At 44.5% G+C, this 26,235-nt stretch overlaps 1 protein-coding gene across 1 annotated transcript in view; it reads left to right on the forward strand.

The window, feature by feature from the left end:
* The first annotated feature begins 775 nt into the window (after positions 1–775).
* Positions 776–26,235, forward strand: part of LOC126209838 (dopamine D2-like receptor) — a 243,849-nt gene continuing 218,389 nt past the window's right edge. The window contains exon 1 of the mRNA XM_049938968.1: positions 776–939. Within this exon, the coding sequence (XP_049794925.1) occupies positions 776–939 (164 nt within the window). The remainder of the gene's footprint in view (positions 940–26,235) is intronic.

Consider the following 26,235-nt stretch of genomic DNA (forward strand, 5'->3'; position numbering starts at 1 on the left):
TTTCTTCTTACTGGTGAATGAGGACTGTTCCTCGGGGTTGGCTTGATACGTAGGGTATTCTGCCTCCAATTGTTCTCCATAGATCAGAGAACAGATTAGACCTCGCATGTGCAAGGTAGTGAAGACGGGGTAGGAATTAATGAGTTCATAATCCTCCCTGGAAAGTCCAGTAAGACCTTCTGGATAGGTAAGACCACGACTGGATGTGGCGGTTTTGGATGATTTGGTGGGACAAAAGGATAAGGATTTTCGTGGTGAGGATATATACCGTCGCGAAGCGAACTAGCAATTTTCGTCAGTACAGCACTTGCCCTGTACATGTCGGGAAGCGGGAGGCATGTACTTCTTCCCAGCCGGCCGCGGTGGCCGAGCGGTTCTAGGCGCTTCAGTCCGGAACCGCGCCACCACTATGGTCGCAGGTTCGAATCCTGCCTCGGGCATGGATGTGTGGATGTCCTTAGGTTGAAGTAGTTCTAAGTCTAGGGGACTGATGACCACAGATGTTAAGTCCCATAGCGCTGAGAACCATTTGAACCATTTTGAACTTCTTCCCACTCTTCTTCCTCTTGTGCAGCTGCTTCGGTGTCCTTTTTGCTGTATCGTCTCCCCTTCGGCAGGCTCGTCAGTTTGCGTGGCCACCGTTGCGAATTCCTTCTCTCGAGCAGGAGTCGTCTGGGTGGTGGTGTCTTCACTTGTGGTGGAGTATTCTTTGGCTGAGCGAAGTTGCTGCATCTGCACAGCAATCTGACGCCGAGCCTCTCCCTGTTCCGCCAACATGGCCGCCCTGTCTTCCGCCGTGGCGTCCTATAGACGCCTGGAGACGACGTCTTCTGTACAACACCTCTTCATGTGTGGTGGTCACTTGCTTCTCCGGTCCGCACCCTCTTGTAGGCGCAGGAACGGGCGTTCGCCGCATGTGCGCCGCCACAGTAGACGCAGGTACAAGGGGTGTCCTTCTCCTCCTTGCAGTCGCGCGTGTCATGTGCTTTCGCACACTTCAAGCACGCAACTGCGCCGCTGCAGTGCTTGGCAACGAGGCCAAGCTTTTGGCAGCGAAAGCACTGCACTGCAGTCTTCTTCTTCTTGATGCCGGATGTTCCTGCTAGCGTGAGCAGCAACTCCGCCAGGGCTGCAGCTTTGCGTCCCCTCCCGCGTCCCGACGTCTCGAGCGGCAACAGCGACAGCAGCGATGCGTACCTCTCCACAGTCTGAGCCGAGATGCTGCTGCTCTCATCTGTTACTTTCCCCTCTTTGGGGAAGTGTGAGGGGGAGTTCGCAGGCTTTCGGCTTTTACTCACCTGTGTACGTGTGCGTGTGATTATTTCTGTAGTTTTTTGGAGTCTGTGATATGTGATGACTGTTCTGTTTGTGTCTGGTACTTGCCTGAGGTTGGCGAGATGATTGTTGTTATATGGGAAGGAGCATGATTAAGGGATTGGATATTGGAATTTTCTCTTCGACTTAATCGTCGAAGATCGTCGTGGGGCGCTTGTGCTTGTCGCGGGCCATGTCATACCGACCTAGGGAGTGGATGAGGGCGTTTCCTGATCTGGAAGAACCTTCATAGAAGGCCCTTGCCAGATCTTGGAAACGCTCTCTCAGGAGTGGGATTTCAGCTGCGGCGTGCAGATCATCTATGGGGAATCCAAGAGGTAAATGCAATGCGCTCCTGAGGGCGCGGTTCTGCAGCTTCTGGAGTTTGTCCAGGTGGTGCTTCGCCGCGTATCCCCAGACAGGGCACGCATATTCCATTACTGGCCGGATCAGGGCCTGGTACACATTTACTGCTACTGGGCAGGGAAGGGAGCTGGTTGAGTTCAGGATTGGGTATACAATGGACATTCTGGTGCACACCTTCCTGTGGACCTCATGTATGTGGGGTTTCCACATAAGACGAGAGTCCAAGGTTACGCCATGGTACTTGGCGGTTCAGCACCAGGGCAGTTGGGTTCAATTTAGGTGAAGATGGAGGGGGGGGGGGGCGGCGTTGAAGAGGTTCGCACCTTCCGAGTCCGCGGGTAATCAGCATAGCCTGTGTCTTTTCAGTGTTGATGGTGATAAGCCAGTGACGGGCCAAGGTTTCTGTGTCATCTAACACCCTTTTTAGCCTACGGATGACCAGGTCCTTGCTCGCATTTCTCGTGTAGAAGGCTGTGTCGTCCGCGTACTGTGCAGTGTGCACCAGGGGGGGCCGTTGGAGTGTCCGCAGTGTACAGACTGTACAAAACGGGCCCCAGGACCGATCCCTGTGGCACCCCACCACGTATACGCCTTTTGGTGGAGGTGGCAGTTTCTATTTTGACGGAGAAAGTTCTATTCGTGAGCTAGCTTTTGATCAGCTTAACTATACTCCCGGGAAACCTTTGTGTGTATAACTTGTAGAAGAGACCTCTATGCCATACTTAGTCAAAGGCTTTGGCTACGTCTAGTAACACTATCCCGCAGTAGCCTCTGTGGTTGAAGCGCTCTGTGGCTGCTTCAACCACTCTCATGACCTGTTGTGGGGCAGAGTGGTTCTGCCGGAACCCGAATTGGAAATCGGGCAGAAGTTGCTCTCTGGTAATGTGTTCCTGTATGGGGTTTAGCAGGAGGCGGTCATAGATCTTGCTAAGAGTTGGCAAGAGGGTAATCGGCCTGTAGTGCTGCGGGAATAGAGGTTCTTTCCCTAGTTTCTGTATCGCGACCACTTCCGCATGTTTCCAGCAAGCTGGGAACTCTCGGGATCGAGTAATCTCGTTGAGGACGTTCGCGAGGGGTGTGATCGCCGAGGGTGGGAGATGCTGTGTTCTGCATATCTATATAGCTGCTTGGCCGTCGTCCGCTACTGTAGGCCGGCCAATCACGTACGTCCGGAAGGGGATACCGCGTCGGTGGTGGTGGGGGGGAGCGAGAGGGGGGGGGGCTGCGGCGCGGACCGGTGTCGAGACCCAGTGGCTATCCAATCTGTCTGTGGACGCCACTGCCTTCGGATCGGAGCGTTCCTGACGTATTTTGTCAATTGTGGGATTCCACGCTTCACTGAGCTGAAAACTGCTATCCCTGTTTACTAACTTGTTGTACAGACGTATCTCCACTGCCTCTTTGAAGATCGAGTCCCAGAAACCGTTGGCGCTGCACAGCTTCTTCGTCTTTTCGAATTCGAAGGTGTGTCCCTCCATGATGCTATGTTCTGCTTGTAATGGTTCTTTATTTACGTGACCATTACGGCACTCCAACCCCAGTTCTCGATACCTGTAACATCGTACTACTTTTCTGCGAAGTAACAGACATATTTTTGTGACAATATTCACATTTGGTTTTATTAATGTACAGGTACTCCGATGAATCGATATATTACAGTGATATGGTTCTTGTTTGTATTTATTTCTGTGAGACTGTCATAATCTTTGACTTACTTGTAACCGTTCAAATGGCTCTGAGCACTATGGGACTTAACAACTAAGGTCATCAGTCCCTTAAAACTTAGAACTACTTAAACCTAACTAACATAAGGACATCACACACATCCATGCCCGAGGCAGGATTCGAACCTGTGGCCGTAGCGGTCGCGCGGTTCAAGACTGAAGCGCCTAGAACCGCATGGACACACCGGCCGGCACTTGTAACCGTTCTGGCGCGAATGCGCACAGAGCAGTCTTTGTTTCACTTTGCAGAAGTTAAGTTGTTATTTCGCTTTGTAGAAGAACAGTCAAGTCTTGTGTTTGGTTAAAGTAAAAATTAAATACAATACGATGTTTTCTTGATGATGTGGCAATTAAGAAGAAGTATATGTGAATTTACAAGAAGTTTAATAAAAATGTGGCTCGTGAAGACCAAGTCAAAAATTATTTCTACCATGCCATTGTTCTGATCTGTGATTGTTTGATCATTAAGAATTTCCTGAAAAATTTCATTTGTTTGGTCTTCAAATATTGCTAAAATACAGATATGGACTTTCTAGCAGTCAAAATCGAATCACCCTAGAATCAACAAGATGAGTCATAACAACTTGGACGAAATCTACGTGCGAATCCATTCAAGATAAGTGCCAAAATTAATGACTTTTTTACACTGACTTCATTATTTCCATTCTGACGACACCATCCACAGTCAATAACTTTGTTGTAGCCCGATAAAGCGAACATATGCTGCGAGGGCAACATTATTAATCTGATTTCTAACGTACTTTGCAAGTGGTGGTATTTTTAGATTCTACCACGGACTTGTTGGTCTGTCCTAGTCGTACGTTCCTGATGTGATCAGTACAGCGCTCGGAGATACATCGTTGTGTCTGCCCGATAAATTCAATCGCACGTTCGCCCTCAATACTGTAAATGGCCGGTGTCTGCTGCCCCAGTTGGTCTTTGGTTGAGCCAAGTATGTGATTGAATTTTTTCGGTGCTCGAAAGATGGTCGTTATTTCATGCTTCTTTAATATTCTTGCGATCTTGGCTGTTGGCGGTCCGACAAACGGCAGAAACACCACACGTTTTGCTTCGTCTTCTTCTGACTTTTTCCTCCCGCCTCTTGTCAGCACGCAAGGCGTGTCTTATTTGTGTCTCGGTGTAACCATTCTTACGGAAGGTTTCCCGCAGATGTGTTAACTCACGCTGCAAACTCTCGCTGTCACAGGTCGACCTGGCTCTTTGTACTAAGGTGTTCAATACTGAGTTACGTTGTGCTGCATGGTGGCAGCTCCGAGCATTGAGATATAAGTCCGTGTGCGTCTTCTTCCTGTAGACGGAGTGCCCCAAAGTACCGTCCGGATTTTTCTTGATCAAAATATCCAAGAAGGGAAGGAAGCCATTCTCTTCTACCTCCGTGGTGAATTTGATGCTGTCATGTATGCCATTGAGATGGCGTAGGAACTCCCGTAGTTTTTCCTTGCCATGGGGCCACACTACAAAAGTGTCGTCTACGTATCTGTAGAGCACATTTGATTTATGGCGGGCGGTGTTTAGTGCCACATCTTGTGACGAGATGACGCCACCACTCGGCTGATAACCCGAGAAGAATTCCTCAGTGGAAGAAGCAGAGAGAGACTGAAATCGCATATACGGGCAGGCCATGTTACCAGACCATGCTACTTCGACAAATCCACAGCCCACGAAACGTTGCGGTGACCCACAATCAATAGAAAATGGGGTTGTGCCCTAGGCGCAACATTCTCCGTTAGCGCCACAGTCGGTATAACGGGGGACGCACGAGATAGCGTCAAAACTTGCGCAAATTTTTTTATTAAATCTTCATTCAATACATGGTACTGAAATTTCAATTTTTGAATATTAAGTTCAGACTCCTAGGTGTGATAAAAATAACTATTAATAAAATCTTGCATGGGGCCACGCCTTTTTGTCGTCCCGTATTTGCTCGCATTTATTCCTGCGGTGTTTTCTTCCAGTTTTATGCAGTCACACTATGGGGATTATTTCGGTGTTTAGGAGATACAGAACTTCTATAAAAGTATGTGCATGGACGAACTCAAAATCCTAACGAAAGTAACGACTCTCTGATACGAAAACCATGCCGCAAGATAACATTTGTTTCCTCAACTGCTGGCGAAGTTGCAGCGTTCAATTTTTAACTGCGCTAGTCTTGGCAGGCTACGGACTCTGCAGAGGCTATGTTTTGATCCAGGAGCTTCCACGCCGTAGACACTGAAGGGGGCATGGATGACACTGCCATTATTGTTAATTTTGAAAATCAGGTTAAACTAAGACGATAAATAAAGGAAAGACTGCTTGGCGCTGAAGAGCAGAATGCATAAAGTTTGCACTAGTTCAGCCAGATAACGTAAGGCCTAATACAAACACTGTCAAATCTTTGATTCAGGTTTCCCGTCATTTAGGTTTTAACAACTTTATGTACCTATCCCTCACAAAGCACTAACATTATAGTACTTGAACTTCGCACGCTATTCGGCAGTACTACACTGAAACATCCTGTTGCAGGAATTTTAATTTCCACTAATAGTAAGGAATTTATGAAAGAGAAAAGCTCTAAGATTAGGTTTTCCTTTTTTCCACAGAAATTTCCAGAGCTGTAAAACCTAACAGAAGAATATATCAGTATTCTGTTCCAGAGATATGTTTAATAGTAGTATAGCAAACTTTGTACAAAAGTACATTAATTTTCCTCTGGTAGATTAAAAAAAAAAAAAAGAAAAACCGTTTGTACACTCCTTGAGGAAAATAATTCACTTCTTTCTAACTAAAGATGTTTAACTTCAGTAAGCTTGATTACGTATGTGTATATCCGTATAACATTCTTGAACAACTGTGCCAAATTTAGTTACACTACCTTGAAAAAGTATCGCAACTTCGTATACACTCCCACCCCCTCCCACCGCCCCATCCTTAAGGCCCAATCGCCACTAGTCGCCACACTAGGAACGCCAAACGCTAAGATGAGAGGGGCGGCGGTAGAGCCATGACCACTGCTTAATTTCTAAAATCTTTGGTGCCGGAAGACACCTTTTCAATTATACAAACCACGTGAAATCCTCCTCCCCCCCCCCTCCCCACCACGATCTGAACCATAAAAAATCAGAAACATCGATTTAAATTTGTTAGAAATTACTGTTCTGATATTCAGGTTTTTAAAATGTAATTTCTTATTGTCAGAACAATAAAATCTCAAAGTTTACCTTAAAAAACAAGTGACGCTGACTGACGTCACATTTCAGCACAATGTAGTCTTTGTATGACGGCGTGTTTTCAATTGCTACAGGCAGCAAAGTTGAAACACTTGCATTTTAACAGCTCGGTGCTTGCTTCTAACTGACAGGCGTAACACGAGACGTGCCATATTGCTAGATCACTAAAGATCCTCACAGTCGTACACAAAAGGCGATAAGTACCGATTACAACTTCGGAACAAAGCTCAACATACACTGATGAGCCAAAGGATTGTGACCACCTGATTAATAGGTTGTTTGCCCATCTTTGGAACAAAATACCCCGCTGATTCTATGTATCACGGATCCGAAAATTTTCTGGTTGGTTTGTGATGGTATGTGGCATTAGATGTCTACGCACAGGTCATGTAATTCGCGCAAATAGCGTGCCGCTGATTTCGTACGCGGTGATGGGCTCCGGTAGCGAGCCAGATGGATTCCATAAGACTTATATAAGACCAATCTGGTTGCCGAGACGTCAACGTGGGTTCACTAAAATGCTCCTCAAAGCACTGTAAGACGGTTCTGGCTCCAAGACACGGACATTTATATTGCTGAAACATGACATAGCGCCGGCCGCGGTGGTCTAGCGGTTCTAGGCGCGCAGTCCGGAACCGTGCGACTGCTACGGTCGCAGGTTCGAATCCTGCCTCGGAATGGGTGTGTGTGATGTCCTTAGATGAGTTAGGTTTAGGTAGTTCTAAGTTCTAGGGGACTGATGACCACAGATGTTAAGTCCCATAGTGCTCAGAGCCATGACATAGCCGTCGAGTAAGACACCAAGGATGAAGGTGGTTGTCAGCGTCTCTTCGATTACTCCCATAGAACGCATGCAAGAGCACGAGAATGTCCTCCATAGCATAAGATTGCTCCCACCACCCACCTTCCGAAACAGTAATAAACATTCGCAAGAGGCTGAAAATGGTGTGTGGGGATGGCAGTCAAAGCGGGCACGCCCATACTCTGGACTTCCCAAGCAGTGGCAGACCGACATTGTGTAGGGACTTCAGAAACTGATTTTGGCTTGTAGAGCCATAACCGTGAACGACCTTTCGATACTAGTGGAAGCAGGAGAGGCGAATGTGTGCTGGAGATTGAACAGGTGTGAAACGTTAGCACCAGGAGGGTCCCAAGAATGTTAACGAACGCTGTCAAAGAAACACAGAAGACTGTGTGCAGCGAATTTTTGGAACAGTACGAAAATTCTGGAGATCGTTTCTTTGCAAGAATTGTGGCAGGAAACGACATATGGTTACCAATTCTTTGGTAAACTGAGGGAATCCCTTCACGGGACGAGATTTCAAGATGGTGACTACCTTGCGAAGACTACTTCACAATACCTTGGACGTGCTGGTCCAGAATTCTACCGTGCGGGCATACAGACCATAGTTCACCAGTGGCGTGGTTCAAATGGTTCAAATGGCTCTGAGCACTATGGGACTCAACTGCTGAGGTCATTAGTCCCCTAGAACTTAGAACTAGTTAAACCTAACTAACCTAAGGACATCACAAACATCCATGCCCGAGGCAGGATTCGAACCTGCGACCGTAGCGGTCTTGCGGTTCCAGACTGCAGCGCCTTTAACCGCACGGCCACTTCGGCCGGCTACCAGTGGCGTGAGGCAGTTGAAAGCGACGGAGATTATGTGGGAAAATGGTACTTTACCTGTCAAGAACGTATCTGAATCTGGTAATTGCGCCGAAATCAGCACCAGCAAATGCTGTTGAGTGGAAGAACTGGGCCTCGGGTTTTTAAAATCATAATTCACCATTAAAAGGAACAGCGCCTGTATTACGCACGAAGAATTTATAACGATTGGCACATCGGACTTTAACAGAAATAAACATTTACTTTTAACCTTACTATCCAAGAAAAGAGTGAGGGTTTAAAATTTTAGCAGCTTGAAATTACATGAGCCTTTCAACTGTCCAAGTGAACAATAAACGACTTCAAGTTTATAACAGCTCAGAGCTACATAAAACAGTAACTGCACCGAAAGTAAAGGTGCAGTAAAATAAATGAACAGTATTAAACAATTACACTGCTAATACATGAAGAAAATCAGGCCTTAAGATCCAAACAAATGGAACAGTAGTAAAATTACAAGTGTTTTAAAATTGGAGATACACTTAACCCCTCCTTTGGTCGTGACGGCAGGGCAGTCAAAAATACTAATCTGCAGAATACACACAGACGAAGCTGCCTGAAATAATGGTTGACTGTTCTAATACATTTGCTGCCTGTGCCCAAGCATCAAGGTGCAAGTCTAAACGAGCCGGTAGCACTGAGCGCCGGCCGTGATTGCAAAACAAAATCCGGTGCTGAGATAGGTGAAAACACAGCAACAGTATAACTTTTATGAAGCCTCTAAATAACAAATATATGACCAACAGCATCTGTAGTACAGACAATCGACTACTACATAACGTATAATAGTTGTTCAGTACCAGTTTCGATTCGAAATAAAGTGTAGAACTGACGAGTTTCAAGAAATTCAATTGATGCAAGTCACAAATAATGGAAGTGAAGCAGCCTTAAAACTTACTAATTTTAATCACTATGCTGGAAATATTTCAGTAGCAGTCTTTTTGGCCGACTTAAGAGAAAATGTATTAATCTGGGTTGGTCTAGGTGCAAGCTGGATCTTGAATCAGCTATTAATGACGTAGTAGTTGTTGTGGTCTTCAGTCGAGATACTGGTTTGATGCATCTCTCCATGCTACTCTATCCTGTGCAAGCTTCTTCATCTCCCAGTACCTACTGCAGCCTACATCCTTCTGAATCTGTTTAGTGTATTCATCTCTTTGTCTCCCTCTACGATTTTTACCCTCCACGCTGCCCCCCAATACTAAATTGGTGATCCCTTGATGCCTCAGAACATGCCCTACCAACCGATCCCTTCTTCTAGTCAAGTTGTGCCACAAATTTCTCTTCTCTCCGATTCTATTCAATGCCTCCTAATTTGTTATGTGATCTACCCATCTAATCTTCAGCATTCCTCTGTAGCACCACATTTCGAAAACTTCTATTCTCTTCTTGTCTAAACTACTTATCATCCACGTTTCACTTCCATACATGGCTGCACTCCATACGACGTTATCAGCAAATAATATACATGACAGTAGTCAGCCTTAAAAATTAGTTGCCTCAGCGACACAAGAAAGCAATGACAGCGATTTCATATACTAGATAATTAATCACCCTGTGAGGGCTTTCTAATCAAAAGGTAGGCACTGAAAACAAACAGCTGCTAGAAACCAGCCTTCAGAGGAGCTCAGACACCGAAATTGAAATAGGCGCGTTGTTCGTCGTGTGCTTCACAAAGTGCCTTTTAAGCTGTTGTATGAGGTTAGAGGGTCGATATATGGTATGTTACCTACGTAAAAAAAAGAACTGCAGCTGATTTCCTTATGAGTGATATTTTAGCTGGCTGTTGAGATGGCGTAAATTTGATCCTGATAAGAAAGGTGCTCTTTCTACGATACTAAGGGCAAAATGTATGCTACCATTTTCCTTGTTTTCTAATATGAAAAGTTTGTGTGTCTTAGCTGTTTTCCTTCGAGGAGCGCCAACAGTCTTTGCGTGCTGGGGCACTGTCCAATTGCGGCGTTTGTCGTTTTGAGCATATGTTCGTTTATACCCGCCCGTTTACTGGGTGATGGAAAACAATTTACGCAAATGCTCATAGAGGCATGCTTCTTTTAACACCAAAATTACTAACAGTTCTCAACCGGCGTTCCTACATGGGCGGGTATAAACCAGTACATGCCCCAACCTAACGTCAGACTCAGCAATCTGACAGTGCCCCAGCACGCACGCAACTACTCTTAGTGGCCCCCGAAGGAAAACAAAGACTAAAGTTTTAATAATGGAGAAAACGGAAAATGGTAGCACACCGTTTCCCTCAGAATTGTAGAAAGAGCTCCTTTCTTATTGAGATCAAGTTTACGCCAGCTTAACAACCAGCTAAAACAACACTCACAAGGGAACCTCCCCATCGCACCCCCCTCAGATTTAGTTATAAGTTGGCACAGTGGATAGGCCTTGAAAAACTGAACACAGATCAATCGAGAAAACAGGAAGAAGTTGTGTGGAACTATGAAAAAAATAAGCAAAATATACAAACTGAGTAGTCCATGCGCAAGATAGGCAACATTAAGGATAACATTAGTTCAGCAGCGCCGTGGTTCCATGGTTAGCGTGAGCAGCTGCGGAACGAGAGGTCCTAGGTTCAATTCTCCTGTCGAGTGAAAAGTTTAATTTTTTATTTTCAGACAATTATTATCTGTCCGTCCGTCCATCCGATGTGAGGTAGCTGCGTCGTAGTATGGAGACGCTACACCTAAACGTTAAAAACATATGTTTTGACGGAGCACAAGGAAAACTGTGCGACTGTGAAACTGTTGCATTCATTTGTTTCAGTTTATGTGACAAACTTTTATGTTTTCATCACTTTTTTGGGAGTGATTATTACATCCACAAGAAAACCTAAATCGGGCAAGGTAGAAGAATCTTTTTACCCATTCGCGAAGTGTACAAGTTAGGTGAGTCGACAACATATTCCTGTCATGTGACACACATGCCGTCACCAGTGTCGTATAGAATATATCAGACGCGTTTTCCTGTGGAGGAATCGGTTGACCTATGACCTTGCGATCAAATGTTTTCCGTTTCCATTGGAGAGGCACGTTCTTTCGTCTACTAATCGCACGGTTTTGCGGTGCGGTCGCAAAACACAGACACTAAACTTATTACAGTGAACAGAGACGTCAATGAACGAACGGACAGATCATAACATTACGAAAATAGAGAAAGTACAATATTCACTCGAGGGAAGACTTGAACCAAGGACCTTTCGTTCCGCAGCTGCTCACGCTAACCACGGGACCGCGGCGCTCCTAAACTTACACTGTCCTTGATGTTGCTTATGTTGCACATGGACTACTCAGTCTGTATATTTTGCTTATTTTTTTCATAGTTCCACAAAACTTCTTCCTGTTTTTTCGTTTGGTCTGTGTTCAGTTTTTCAAGGCCTATCCACTGTGCCAACTTATAACTAAATCTGAGGGGGGTGCGATAGGGAGGTTTCCTTGTCAGAAGGAAATTAACGACAGTTTTTTTTCCTTTGTTTTTTAGGTATCATACATTATACCGACGCTCGAACCTCATAGGACAGCTTAAAAGGCACTTTGTAAATCACACAGTGAACAGCGCAACAATTACAAGCAAGAGCAATTGCAAACCATGGAGTGAGAGAATACACTCATAAGAGCCAAATCATCTGCGACAACATGGCAGCCCTCAGGATGGCGCTACGGGAAGACTACCACGAGCTCGGGCACATCACACTATGGCCAAGTAAATCCAAATCCAACTGCTAGGCCGTATGGAGAAACACTTCATGTCACTACTTACTTCGAATCCACTTTCTCAGCGTCCGCCCAAAACTGCCTCGCGCCCCCCAGAAACCAAGGAGTGCGCCTCTGTAAGCTTTTTTTTGTCCATCGCTGACATAGAAGACCGCAAACATTCTTTCCTTCCAGGCTTGACAAGCTGTGCAGTGGCTAGAGTACTGGGACAGGGTAAATGCTAGCTACAATGAAGTCGATAATTCGATTGTAATACTGGCGTTTTAATTTGATATTCCCCACAACTGACAAAATTTCAAAAAAAAAAAAAGTGAATTTCTTTGTCCACCCACACACTCCTGAGAATGGCACATTAACAATTTGCAATTACGCGCATCTATTACCGGCAGCTACGTTGATAAATACTCGGTACCTTGCATGGATAACTACCAGATCAAGGTAAGTTGTTGGAAGTGGTTAAGCGTTGGTGAAAATCTCGCTTCTGAGCACACAAAGAGCTCTAACCGCAGAACTCTGCACTGAACACGCGTTGATGCAGTGATGCGATACAGACCGTATATCTCCCTTCGAAGACGACGGCCAAGACGCCGTCTCCAAGTCCGTACCGCTCGATGGCTGAAGGCGAAGCTCCACTCTCTCTCCACAATTCGCCCGTCTCCCAAGCGTACGAAAATGCGGCGGAAGAAAGTTTAGGCCAATGTCGAAGGCTCTATCATCGCCGAAATCCTTCCTTTCTGAGCTCTACCCAATGATCGAGTGGGTCATAACGCCCCTAGGCAAACTAAATTCCCGTCTTCGCGACGTGTTGCCCAGCACAGGTGGCTCCGGATGCCGGGCCATCCCCAAAAGCGCCGTATTGTCCCGCGTTTCGGGTGACCGCTACCTGCCGCCCACGGCGGCCCGGCGAGCTACGGCCAGCTGCAGACTTTATATTCCACAATTCTCAACTTCCGACACTTTTCACCAACGCTCCAAGTTAGTGGCTCAATCATGCAGACATGCAGGGAATATTGCTCTAGAGTGCCTCATATTTATCATAATTCAATAGAGTCATGATCTGATGCCCTTCTCAGTCCATTTATTATTAATACTAATGTTGGTAAGCTAAGGTGTAAGTGCCCATGTCCTGGCACCTTACAACTCCTATCGAAAATAGAATCGATTCGACTCATCACGGCTTACTATCAACATACTGTGAAAGTATATAAATTGGACGTTTAAAACAAAATTGAGCCTTAATTTTGGAGTGAGCCTCCACTGTGCGCAAGTGGCACTAACAAAAGATTCCCCTAGTAACGTAAGGGGGTGGGGGGTGGGGGGGGGGGGGGGGTAGGACGTCAACAAACGGGCCGACTTGGAGCAGGAGAGGCACCACAGGACATTTTAATTTCCACTGTCTATATTTTTACAAATAAATTCATAAAACTTTAACAGCATTACCAGGAATGATTCAGGATTCATACTCATAGCAGTGGAAGCTCAAAAACGTAACAAAACACATTTTTTACATGTGAAATTTCATAATTTTTTCACATATTACTGGATGCATTTGTTGCTGTAGTTACACTTTTCTTCCTAAATAAGAGAGATTCTTCGATGACTTTTGCACAGCATACAAACCATAGTTACAGGTGTATGAAACTCTTGAAGTTATTTAATTTATGAAAAAATGAATGAACTGTTAGAATTTAAACTTCATGTTTAGAAAAAATTCAAGTTTTATAGCTAATTATCTGAATTTTTTCCACAGTTTTTTTAATAGAATTGGAAAATTCTAGAGTTTTATACACCTGTAACTACTGTTTGTATGCTATGAAAAATTCATCGAAGAATCTCTCTTACTTAGGAAGAAAAGTGTACCTATAGCAACAAATGCATCCAGTAATAAGTGATAAAATGATGAAATTTCACTGTAAAAAAAGGTATTTTGCTACGTTTTTGTTCCACTGCGATGAGTGTGAGTCCGCAATCCTTCCTGGCCCTGGTGACAAAGTTTTATGAATTTATTTGTAAAAGTATAGACAGTAGAAATTAAAATGTCCTGTGGTGACTCTCCTGCTCCAAGTCGGCCCGTTTGACGTCCTAGCCCCCTTAAGCTCTTCCGCCCTTTCATAGATTGGAGAGCCAGTCACTTTCTTCCGCTGGGAGTGGCCTTACTGGAGGGATGTTAGTTACATGTGCGTGACTGATGGGCGCTGCTGGAAACAGAAAGGTCATTGCAGCCGTCTCGTCAGTGGGTAGCAGTACATGCTGGTCACGATCGTATGATCGTTGTCTCTCCTCCCAAACCTCTGTCTCTCTCTGTCTCTCTCTCTCTCTCTCTCTCTCTCTCACTCTGACACTGGCTTGATTCCGCTCTGAATATCAATTCCCACTCCCCTCTCCACCCCATTGATACGGGGCACGTTTCACGTGGCACTCAGACGTGACGTTCAATGCGTGGCAGCCTCATTACCAATGGACAGAAAAGCGTCGTTATGCCACGCAACACGCACTGCTGTAGCCCACAGTCCCAAATTCTCACTCGTGGAGTGTACGTGCCGATTCATCCCTCCGTTCTCTATCCCCTCCCGTTTTTATGGATATCACTGCTGCAGTGGAGGTGTGTGTGTGTGTGTGTGTGTGTGTGTGTGTGTCGGTGTGTGTGTGTGTGTAAATACGGACCCTGTTTTGCCACACTGCCCGCAAATGAACCACCTTTGTGAGGCTCAAATCTGCTCCACCGCAACGTGAATGTATTTTTACATTTTTAAAGGGACACAGGTCCTTCTGTACGTACGTATCACAAACAAGTGTATGTAGCGATTTATACCTTTGGTCTATAGAACTGTGAAACTGGGAAGTATAGCAAGTAACGGAATTTTACCAGTGTTACATAATCTAATTCTGTAGGTGAGTCGGGGGCATGCAGGATGCAAAATTTAGTACGCAGTGCTGGCAACTTACAAGGGAACCTCCCCATCGCACCCCCCTCAGATTTAGTTATAAGTTGGCACAGTGGATAGGCCTTGAAAAACTGAACACAGATCAATCGAGACAACAGGAAGAAGTTGTGCGGAACTATGAAAAAAATTAGTAAAATGTACAAACTGAGTAGTCCACGCGAAGATATGCATCATCAAGGACAGTGAGAGTTAAGGAGCGCCGTGGTCCCGTGGTTAGCGTCAGCAGTTACGGAACAAGAAGTCCTAGGTTCAAGTCTTCCCTCGGGTGAAGAGTTTAATTTTTTATTTTCAGTTTATGTGACAAACTCTTATGTTTTCATCACTTTTTTGGGAGTGATTATCACATCCACAAGAAAACCTAAATCGGGCAAGGTAGAAGAATCTTTTTACCCATTCGCTAAGTCTACAAGTTAGGTGGGTCGACAGCATATTCCTGTCATGTGACCCACATGCCGTCACCAGTGTCGTTTAGAATATGTCAGATGTGTTTTCCTGTGGAGGAATCGGTTGACCTACGACCTTGCGATCAAATGTTTTCGGTTCCCATTGGAGAGGTACGTCCTTTCGTCTACTAATCGCACGGTTTTGCGGTGCGGTCGCAAAACACAGACGCTGAACTTATTACAGTGAACAGAGACGTCAATGAACGAACGGACAGATCATAACTTTGCGAAAATAAAGAAAGTAAAATTTTCAGTCGAGGGAAGACTTGAACCAAAGACCTCTCGTTCCGCAGCTACCCACGCTAACCACGCGACCACGGCACTCCTGTGCTCACGTTCTCCTTGATGTTGCATATCTTGCACATGGACTACTCAGTTCGTATATTTTACTAATTTTTTTCATAGTTCCACACAACTTCTTCCTGTTTTCTCGATTGATCTGTGTTCAGTTTTTCAAGGCCTATCCACTGTGCCAACTTACAACTAAATCTCAGGGAGGTGCGATGGGGAGGTTCCCTTCTTAGCAGCAACAACGACTTAAATGCTGCTAAGCTCTGACAAGGACGGGTCTCCAGCCGTGGCATCAACGTTTTGAAACCATGTATACGGTTATATAGGTTAAGATCTTGTGTGTCACACACTGCAAATCCGTTGTACGTATAGTCTGCTGCCTGCCTGCACGTTTGTCTGTCTGAAAGGATCCATGATCGTACAAACGCCCAAAAACAACTTGAAATGTTGTGTGATGTAGATGATGTCTCTGAGCTTACTTGTTTTGGTACACCCGTGTTGCCTCTCGACCGTTTCCATCTGCTAGGTCGTACTCAAACACCATCTTGACTTGTTAGCGACATGAATACTGCAACATTCTGCTCCTTACAGCACGTTGCTTCAATCACACAGCCTGCGACACACAAGGAACACATGGCATGTGATAGGTTTGTTTATAAATAAATAAATCTTCCGCTACCAGTCACGATTTTCTTTATTTTACTATTCACACGACGCGTTTCGAGAAATAATTCCCATTTTCAAGTGCGTTTTTATGATGTGTGTTAAGCCATTTCTTTTGATATTGTCAGTGTGTGTGAGTTTGCTTCATTTTGTTGACTTTTACTGTAATACATAAGAAACGCGATTTTTAGTTGGATATCAATTCTTTCTGTGAGGTTAGTGGCTAAAGTTTGAGAACAATTTGTACTTACAATTTTCTAATGGTCCATTTGTGTAGAGAGTCACACACACTTAACATCACACACAACTTGTACATTTTACACATCGAAAATATCTTATATAAACGAAACAGTTACAAAGATCTTCTTATAGGTAGTTCACAGAGATAACATTATAGGTCTTCCACAGATTATGATATGCTTTTGTACAGAGGTTTATTTATCTTTACAATTTGGCTCATGAATTACTTATACTGATTTTACAATTGTGCTTATTTCTATGTTTTACTATTCTTATTTAAGTATATTATCGAAACATCTGAACAAATTCACTGATTCACATCTGAAGAAATTCACTGATTCACAATTGTAAAATCAGTATAAATAATTCATGAGCCAAATTGTAAAGATAAATTAACCTTTGTACAAAAGCATATCATAATCTGTGGAAGACCTATAATGTTATCTCTGTGAACTACCTATAAGAAGATCTTTGTAACTGTTTTGTTTATATAAGATATTTTCGATGTGTAAAATGTACAAGTTGTGTGTGATGTTAAGCGTGTGTGACTCTCTACACAAATGGACCATTAGAAAATTGTAAGTACAAATTGTTCTCAAACTTTAGCCACTAACCTCACAGAAAGAATTGATACCCAACTAAAAATCGCGTTTCTTATGTATTACAGTAAAAGTCAACAAAATGAAGCAGACTCACACACACTGACAACATCAAAAGAAATGGCTTAACACACATCATAAAAACGCACTTGAAAATGGGAATTATTTCTCGAAACGCGTCGTGTGAATAGTAAAATAAAGAAAATCGTGACTGGTAGCAGAAGATTTATTTATTTATAAACAAACCTATTGTATCTACAGTCGCAGGCTTTCAAAAACCATTTATAATGGATCAAATCAGACATGGCATGTGGTCCGAGGAACGTTAATTCGACAGCACAATCTACCGTGGCAAGAAGGCATTTCAGGACAAATGTTCATAGAACTTTTTCTCCTCCATTTCCAATCATGAGTCCGTCACTGCAGGTTGCCGGCTTCATTAATTTTCATCCTGTATAGACATATTTTTTTATTGCTCTTGGACTGCTGTTCAGACCATGTAACCGTAGGTTTTGATTATATAATGACCTAAGGATGGTACTGTGTACCGAAGCTGGTATCCAGTAGGCAAAATAATTAAGTTGCGACTGTAGACATAAACCTGTACCTGTTCAGTCTACTGAAGACCGTCAATCATAGCAGCTGGCGAGTGGTGTTGTGCTGATCTCTTGACAACCCATGACCAGCCAGATATACACAGTGGATGTCACGTCTGAAGCATGTGCTGCCCAGGCGACAGCCGATCACCCTCTGTATCGAGGTAAGCCAAGACAGCACAGGCAGATTTGCTGAAGTACAAGCTTCAAGAGACATCGATTACAGGGCACGACCACCGGGTGTAACACGTCAGATGCGGACCGGATCATTTGGTGTACCCTATGCCATTTATCACTGTGGTGTGCGTACTGTAAGACCTTCGGTACACGCACCATCAGATTATTTGACTTGTCGCTCTAACGAAGTAGGCCTGTGTCAGAAATATGTCTCGCGGTCTTATCGTGGCGTGTTTATCTTGTGCCGTTAGGTCAGACGATAGAAATGCCACTTGCACGTTTAGAGCAGCAGATTGACGGTGAGCCGGCCGCGGTGGTCTCGCGGTTCTAGGCGCGCAGTCCGGAACCGCGCGACTGCTACGGTCGCAGGTTCGAATCCTGCCTCGGGCATGGATGTGTGTGATGTCCTTAGGTTAGTTTGGTTTAAGTAGTTCTAAGTTCTAGGGGACTGATGACCTCAGAGGAAGTCCCATAGTGCTCAGAGCCATTTAGATTGACGGTGACCAACTTTAAACAGAACTTGATTAATTTTCACACACATTTGTTAAAATAATAACAAACATAAAAATAACTTAACTTGGTTCTGGATGCTGTTTACAATTGACAATCTGAAGTTCCTTTGGGTCTTGGTACGTTAATCTTATTCTCACATCTCTGATACTTGACAAAGTGTCTATACATTTATCTTCATGGCTATGTATAGGAATATGATAATCTTATTAGGCGCAGACTGAAACTTGACTATAGACTGGTACAGACTAATGCAGACTGGTACAGACTAATGCAGACTGACTAATCGGAGGTCTGTACACTCGTTATAATACCTCGCGCGTTCAGGTATCACTGCGCGAGTGTGATCCGCGAGGAGAAAAGGTTCTACGTTAGCAGCAATCTCATTGGCTGCGTTACATATTAATATGCGTATCGGCGGAAGCAGAATTTGGTCCGTCTCTAAGACAGCGCCATCTCGTAGCGCAGAGACGGACGAGTGCTGCGCCTGCGCTGTTGTGCTTAGCGGGGCGCGCTCTATTGGTAAAGTTGTGTACGCGCTGACTACGTGGAACTATGTACACAACAATCACCGTCATGGAAGGTGCGATGAAAATATGACAACAAGAAATAGATTACGGGAGCATTTGCTCTCCTCGAAGTCTCGACATTGGGTTACCTCAATCAATGGAATGTAATGAGATTTGGGAATCATCAGCAAAGACGACGTGATGTCACTGCTGTGTAATGTTGTCAGATGTTTCTCTGCTGTCACATCGACAGAAACTGCAACAATGGGCATTCTGCTGACAGTATGTGGTGCTCTGGATGTCGTCGTACCGTCCATGTGGAAACTTGTCGCCGGCCGCTGGTGGCCGAGCGGTTCTATGCTCTTCAGTCTGGAACTGCGCGACCGCTACGGTCGCAGGTTCGAATCCTGCCTCGGGCATGGATGTGTGTGATGTCCTTAGGTTAGTTAGGTTTAAGTAGTTCTATGTTCTAGGGGACTGATGACCACTGATGTTCAGTCCCATAGTGCTCAGAGCCATTTGAACCATTTTTGTTACGGATATCAGTTCAACTTCTTATTGGTCTTCCTAAACGCCTTCTGACTCTGGATTAAATGGCTCAAATGGCTCTGACCACTATGCGACTTCTGAGGTCATCAGTCGCCTAGAACTTAGAACTAAATAAACCTAACTAAGCTAAGGACATCACACACATCCATACCTGAGGCAGGATTCGAACCTGCGACCGTAGCGATCGCTCAGTTCCATACTTTAGCGCCTAGAACAGCACGGCCACTCCGGCCGGCCTTCTGGATTACTTCTTCAAGATTGTTCAAGGGATCTGGCCAGTCTTGACCATAGTACATGCTCCTTACAAAAATATTACGTAGTTAGGTAGTATACTGAGAACTGGTTTAACTTTGAGGTACATGGTCCTTCCAATATTATATAACTCTTTATTATGTCGATAAGTAGTTTTACCTTGATATCCAGCCAATCTATAGTACAGGAGCCTTCAAGGTGTTTTGAAATACTGTTCTTTGTTGAGATTTGATTTTACTTTGAGATACCTAAACTTGTCATCAGACCTTCTCCCTGTCCCGTAGTGTCAACATACGTCTACATCTACATACGTACTTCACAATACACTATACCTCGTACAAAAAAAGTCATTACCTTTCCCGTTCCACTCACAGCTATGCCTCCATATGAGCTCTGATCTCTGGTATCTTATTTTCGTGGTTCTTGAGCAGTCAGTTTCCAATGCCAGATCTCTGAATTTTCTCAACAGTGTACCTCGAAAAGAGCGTTTCCCCACGTGGGATTCCCATTTGAGTTCGTGAAGTATTTCCGTAAGACTTGCATCATGGTCGATCTAAACAAATCTACCAGTCTACCTCTGAACTGCTTCGATGCCTTCGTTTAAGCCGACCTGGTGCGGGTTCCAAACACTCGAGCAGAACTCAAGAATAGGTCACTCTAGTGTACCATATGTGATATCAGTTACAGATGAACCACACTTTCCCAAAATTCTCCCAGTAAACCAAAGCCGACCGTTCGCCTTACCTACCACATCTTCACATGCTCGATTCAGCTCATCTCACTTTGCAACGCTACACTCAGGTATTTAAACGACCTGACTGTGTCATCAAGACACTACTAATGCTGTATTAGAACATTACGGGCTTGCTTCCCCTCCTCATATGCATTACCTCACTTTTTTTTTACATTTAGCGGTAGCTGCCGTTCATCACACCAACAAAAAATTTAGTCTAAGTCATCTTTTCCTCTCCTAAAGTCACTCAATGGTGCCGTCTTCTCGTACACCACAGCACCATCAGTAAACAGGCGCAGATTGCTGTTCGCTCTGTCATCAGATATACAGAGAGAGAGAGAGAGAGAGAGAGAGAGAGAGAGAGAGAGAGAGGTAAAAAAAATGTATCCACTGTTTAAAAGTCCAAACTGGCTAACCAATTGACGGAGTTGTTTCATCTTTGGTGTTGTAATAGTTTGTACTTCCGGCAATCGCTACATAAGCGTTATATTGCGTTGTTTTCTTCTGCCAGATGACGGTCGCCAGATAGTCAGTGTTTTGTTCTTAGTTGCACTTATTTACTCGAGTAAACATGGCTGGTGCAAGGCTTACATTCGATGAAAGGAAGTCAGTTTTGAAGTAGTATTTTGAGTACGAAACCATTAATGAGGTTCAACAGCAATGGCGAAATGAGTATTAAACAGAGCCACCGACACCTTTAACGATTCAGATGGATAGGCCGTAGAGGTGCTGTGGAGTATCCACCACGTTCTCCTGACCTAACTCCTCTGGCCTTTTACCTGTGGGGAACACTAAAGGACGTCGGTTATCGACAAAAGCCACACACATTGGATGAACTTCGAGAATCCATCGTTCATTCATGTGCAAATATCCAACTGAACACGTTGCAGTCAGTAGTTCGTGCTGTAGTTCGGCGGCATCGTTTGTGTGTGGATGTTAATGGTGACCATTTCGAACACCATTTAAGTTGGGCTTTAATCCACATTTTCACCAAAAATGAGATAACTCCGTCAATTAGTTTGCAAGTTATGGACTTTTAAACAGTGGATACAATTTTCTGGACCCCTCTGTATATGTCCTACCACAGATTCCTGGGGCGCCCCTGACGATATCCTTCTCACTGATGAACACTTGCCGTCGAGGACAACATACCGCATCCTATAAAGAAATCTTCGAACCAATCACATACGTCTTAATCTATCCCATATGTTCGCTGTTTTTATGAACAACATCTCCGTTTCTCGTTTCTATGGAATGACCAAGCTTCACTGCCACACATGAGGCGAAGTATGGCCTGAGTGTTGTATATGTGAAAAGATCTCTGACTTGCAGCGAAGTGGCACTATTAAAATACCGCGACGTTTCGCAGATGATGAGTATGTCAGTCCTCGAAACTTGCCGATACTTTAACAGTGCCTCCCTCTGGAAACCCGAGAACTTTTCATCAATAGTATACGTTGAGCAAGGGTACATTCACACACAGAATGTTCTAGACTGCGTCTGGTTTGTCCCTGAAGTAGAGATGGTCTCATATTATTTATTAGTTCTTTGACTTTTGAGAGGTTTGTGATTTTTCGTTCCATGCCGTTTCCTTGTATGTAGCTGATACTTCCGTATCGATATATTGTAAGCTTGCGCTAATGTCCTAACCTGAGGTTTGTGGAATTTCTGTGGCGTGTCGCGAGATGCTGCGAGATCCGCATCCTCCATTTTTAAGGGGATTCGCTACTTTGGAGGGTACATTGGCCATGGGATCTCCTGGCAGTGGTGATAACGTGAACAAAGCCCGCCTACAGCGACGATTGGCAACTTCTAACGACAAAAGCGGACATGCGACTTGGCTAGTGAGGTTGACTAGTTACTGGAATACACATGATAAACTGACTTAAGCTGCTGATTTTTGGAAAAAGTGCGACTCTGGCATCTTCGCTTCAATTACTTATATATGACATTGTTTTAAGATGGTAAGGCATGTGTGGTAACACTGCTTTTTTTCTGTTTTCGTGCTCTAAGGCCTAATCGTTTCATTACACCTCTCTAAATCTGGTGGAAGGCATCTTGAGACGTGTAGCGAATGTAAATAACGCACGTACCAGCTTGTGAGACAGGATTTTAAAGATGATTCTTTAGCTCCTTTTTTCGTCTATTGGCGTGCTGTTTTGGTATTGTTATTAAGCTGTGGATTTATTTTAACTGTGGTTATTGTAGTTATGTTAATTACTAGCTTTGAAGTAATTGAATGCATAGGCACATAGCTCTTTTCAAGAGAATTTATTTCTGATATTTAAAGTGCCTCTTTTATTTCTTAGCTGTTTTAAGCGACTCATTAATTACCTTATGAGTGTTAAATCTAATAATCAAGAACGCATGTGTCTTATGTATAACTGTCGGTGTGATATAAATTGTGAAATTTTATTTTGCTGAGTGTAGGCTTGGCAGCTTATCACTCCCAGGTCCCCCAACCTTACCATTTCACCAGCTGAGATTGTACTGAATCTTCGTATTTGGACGTTGCTCGAGAGTTGTGTTGTCCATTCATACTTCAGTTATCTTGGAATCTTTCCCGATGTAGGCCAAAAATTTGGCTTTCATGAATGTTACTGCTGTGCTTTTGTGGGCAGGTCATACACTGATCTCTCTATATCATCCTCGGATTTAGCAAAATGTAGCTGGTCATCTTCATACAGTACCAACGGCTGTGCCTCTTTGAATACACCGGTTTCCGTCGTATCGCCGACGTTACGCAATGTCTGGCGTGGCCAGCACTTATCGTACCTCTTGGAAACACCCCTCGCCATTGGCTGCTTTCACTGCTGTGAAGTTAGTGGTTACCAGCGTCATGGATTTAAGTTCCAAAGCTTCTTATGAAGAGAGGGGTATGTGACACTGTGGATGGTTATCCGTCCGTTCGCGATGGGGACAATGAGCTCGACAACACCCTTGCTTCTATTCGGGAGGGGTAGGTTATATGCCAACAACGGTTTCACTCGCTTCCGTCTCTCATCGTCATAAAATACGTACATGGCACCACACTACTCACACATCCATCACAGTCACTTACGCATAACAGATATGCATAACACACAATGCTCACTCTTGATGAAGGAAAAGCGCCAGTGTGTACGAAGGATGGGGATAAGTTTTCCAATCTGGCTGCTCAGTGCCATCCTTCGGGTCTCGCAGCCGACCATGCCATAAGGCTTTAAATTTTACGCGCAAACAGCAGTGTGTCAAAGGTCAGCTTGTTGTCTATATGGATACTGATACACTACGTGATCAAAAGTATCCGGACGCCTGGCTGAAAATGACTTACAAGTTCGTGACGCCCTCCATCGGTAATGATGGAATTCAATATGGTATTGGCCCACCCTTACCCTTGATGACAACTTCCACTCTCGCAGGTGCACGTTCAATCAGGTACTAGAAGGTTTCTTGGGGATTGGCAACCCATTCAGCATGGAGTGCTGCACTGAGGAGAGGTACCGAAGTCCGTCGGTGAGACCTAGCACGAAGTCAGCGTTCCAAAACATTCCAAGGTGTTCTGCAGGATTCAGGTCAGGACTCTGTGCAGGCCAGTCCATTACAGGCATGTTATTGCCGTGTATCCACTCCGCCACAGGCCGTGCATTATTAACAGGTGCTCGATCGTGCTGAAAGATACAATCGCCATCCCCGAATTGCTCTTGAACAGTGGGAAGCAAGAAGGTAATCGAAACTTCAATGTAGGCCTGTGCTGAGAGTGCAACGCAAACCAACATGGTGTGCAAGACCCTTCCATGAAAAACATGACCACACCATAACACCACCGCCTTTGAATTTTACTGTCGGCTCTACACTCGCTGGCAGATGACGTTCACCGGCATTCGCCACATTGTGTACCATGATTCGTCACTCCACACAACGATTTTCCACTGTTCAATCGCCCAATGTTTACGCTCCTTACACCAAGCGAGGCATCGTTTGGCATGTACCGGCGTGATGTGTGGCTTACGAGCAGCGGCTCAACCATGAAATCCCAGTTTTCTCACATCCCGCCTAACTGTCATAGTACTTGCAGTGGACCCTGATGCAGTTTGGAATTCCTGTGTGATGGTCTGGATAGATGTCTACGTATTACACATTACGGCTATCTTCAACTGTCAGTAGTCTCTGTCAGTCATCAAACCAGGTCGGCCTGTACCATTTTGTGCTGTACGTGACCTTCACGTTTCCACTTCACTATCACATCGGAAGCAGTGGACCTAGGGATGTTTTGGAGCGTGGAAATATTGCGTACAGACGTATGACGCAAGTGACATCCCATCACCTGACCACGTTCGGAGTCCATGATTTCCGCGGAGGGCCCCATTCTGCTCTCTCACGATGTCTAATGAGTACTGACGTCGCTGATATCGGGTACCTGTCAGTAGGTGGTAACACAGTGTGCCTAATATCAAAAACGTATGTTTTGGGGGTGTCCTGATGCTTTTGATCCCATAGTGTATGTCCACCTTAGGCAGTGCAAGACAAGTACCCAGGTACGATACGAATATGTAGTTTATTGTAACACACATAAACAGTTTTCTTCGACAGGTATTAGTTTCCAACATAAGAACTGAAAACACAGTGTGCCTAATATCAAAAACGTATGTTTTGGGGGTGTCCTGATGCTTTTGATCCCATAGTGTATGTCCACCTTAGGCAGTGCAAGACAAGTACCCAGGTACGATACCAATATGTAGTTTATTGTAACACACATAAACAGTTTTCTTCGACAGGTATTAGTTTCCAACATAAGAACTGAAAACAAGTCAATTCTTGAATAAGGAAACAACAACAATAATGTATCATTTAACTTCTCATGGTTGGGATTCAGAGCCATATAAAATTTCTTATAAGACATCATAGTCGCCGTTGACTGTATGAAATATTTATTATTACGATTGCAATTTCGGCCTTAGGTCAATTTTCAAGTAACAATGCAAAAGTTACATTCTGTCAGAATATAAGGTTACCTGACATGAGTACATGTCATCGTCAAATTGTAGCCTTTTCACTGCGAGAGTCCCACAAGCTCCGATGAGTACGACGCTTATTACGAGGGCAGTTCAATAAGTAATGCAACACATTTTTTTCTCGGCCAATTTTGGTTGAAAAAACCGGAAATTTCTTGTGGAATATTTTCAAACATTCCCGCTTCGTTTCGTATAGTTTCATTGACTTTCGACAGGTGGCAGCCCTGTACGGAGCTGTTAAAATGGCGTCTGTAACGGATGTGCATTGCAAACAACGGGCAGTGATCGAGTTTCTTTTGGCGGAAAACCAGGGCATCTCAGATATTCATAGGCGCTTGCAGAATGTCTACGGTGATCTGGCAGTGGACCAAAGCACGGTGAGTCGTTGGGCAAAGCGTGTGTCATCATCGCCGCAAGGTCAAGCAAGACTATCTGATCTCCCGCGTGCGGGACGGCCGTGCACAGCTGTGACTCCTGCAATGGCGGAGCGTGCGAACACACTCGTTCGAGATGATCGACGGATCACCATCAAACAACTCAGTGCTCAACTTGACATCTCTGTTGGTAGTGCTGTCACAATTGTTCACCAGTTGGGATATTCAAAGGTTTCTTCCCGCTGGGTCCCTCGTTGTCTTACCGAACACCATAGAGAGCAAAGGAGAACCATCTGTGCGGAATTGCTTGCTCGTCATGTGGCTGAGGGTGACAA

This window comes from Schistocerca nitens, chromosome 10 (assembly GCF_023898315.1).
Source record: "Schistocerca nitens isolate TAMUIC-IGC-003100 chromosome 10, iqSchNite1.1, whole genome shotgun sequence".
Taxonomy (NCBI): Eukaryota; Metazoa; Arthropoda; class Insecta; order Orthoptera; family Acrididae; genus Schistocerca; species Schistocerca nitens.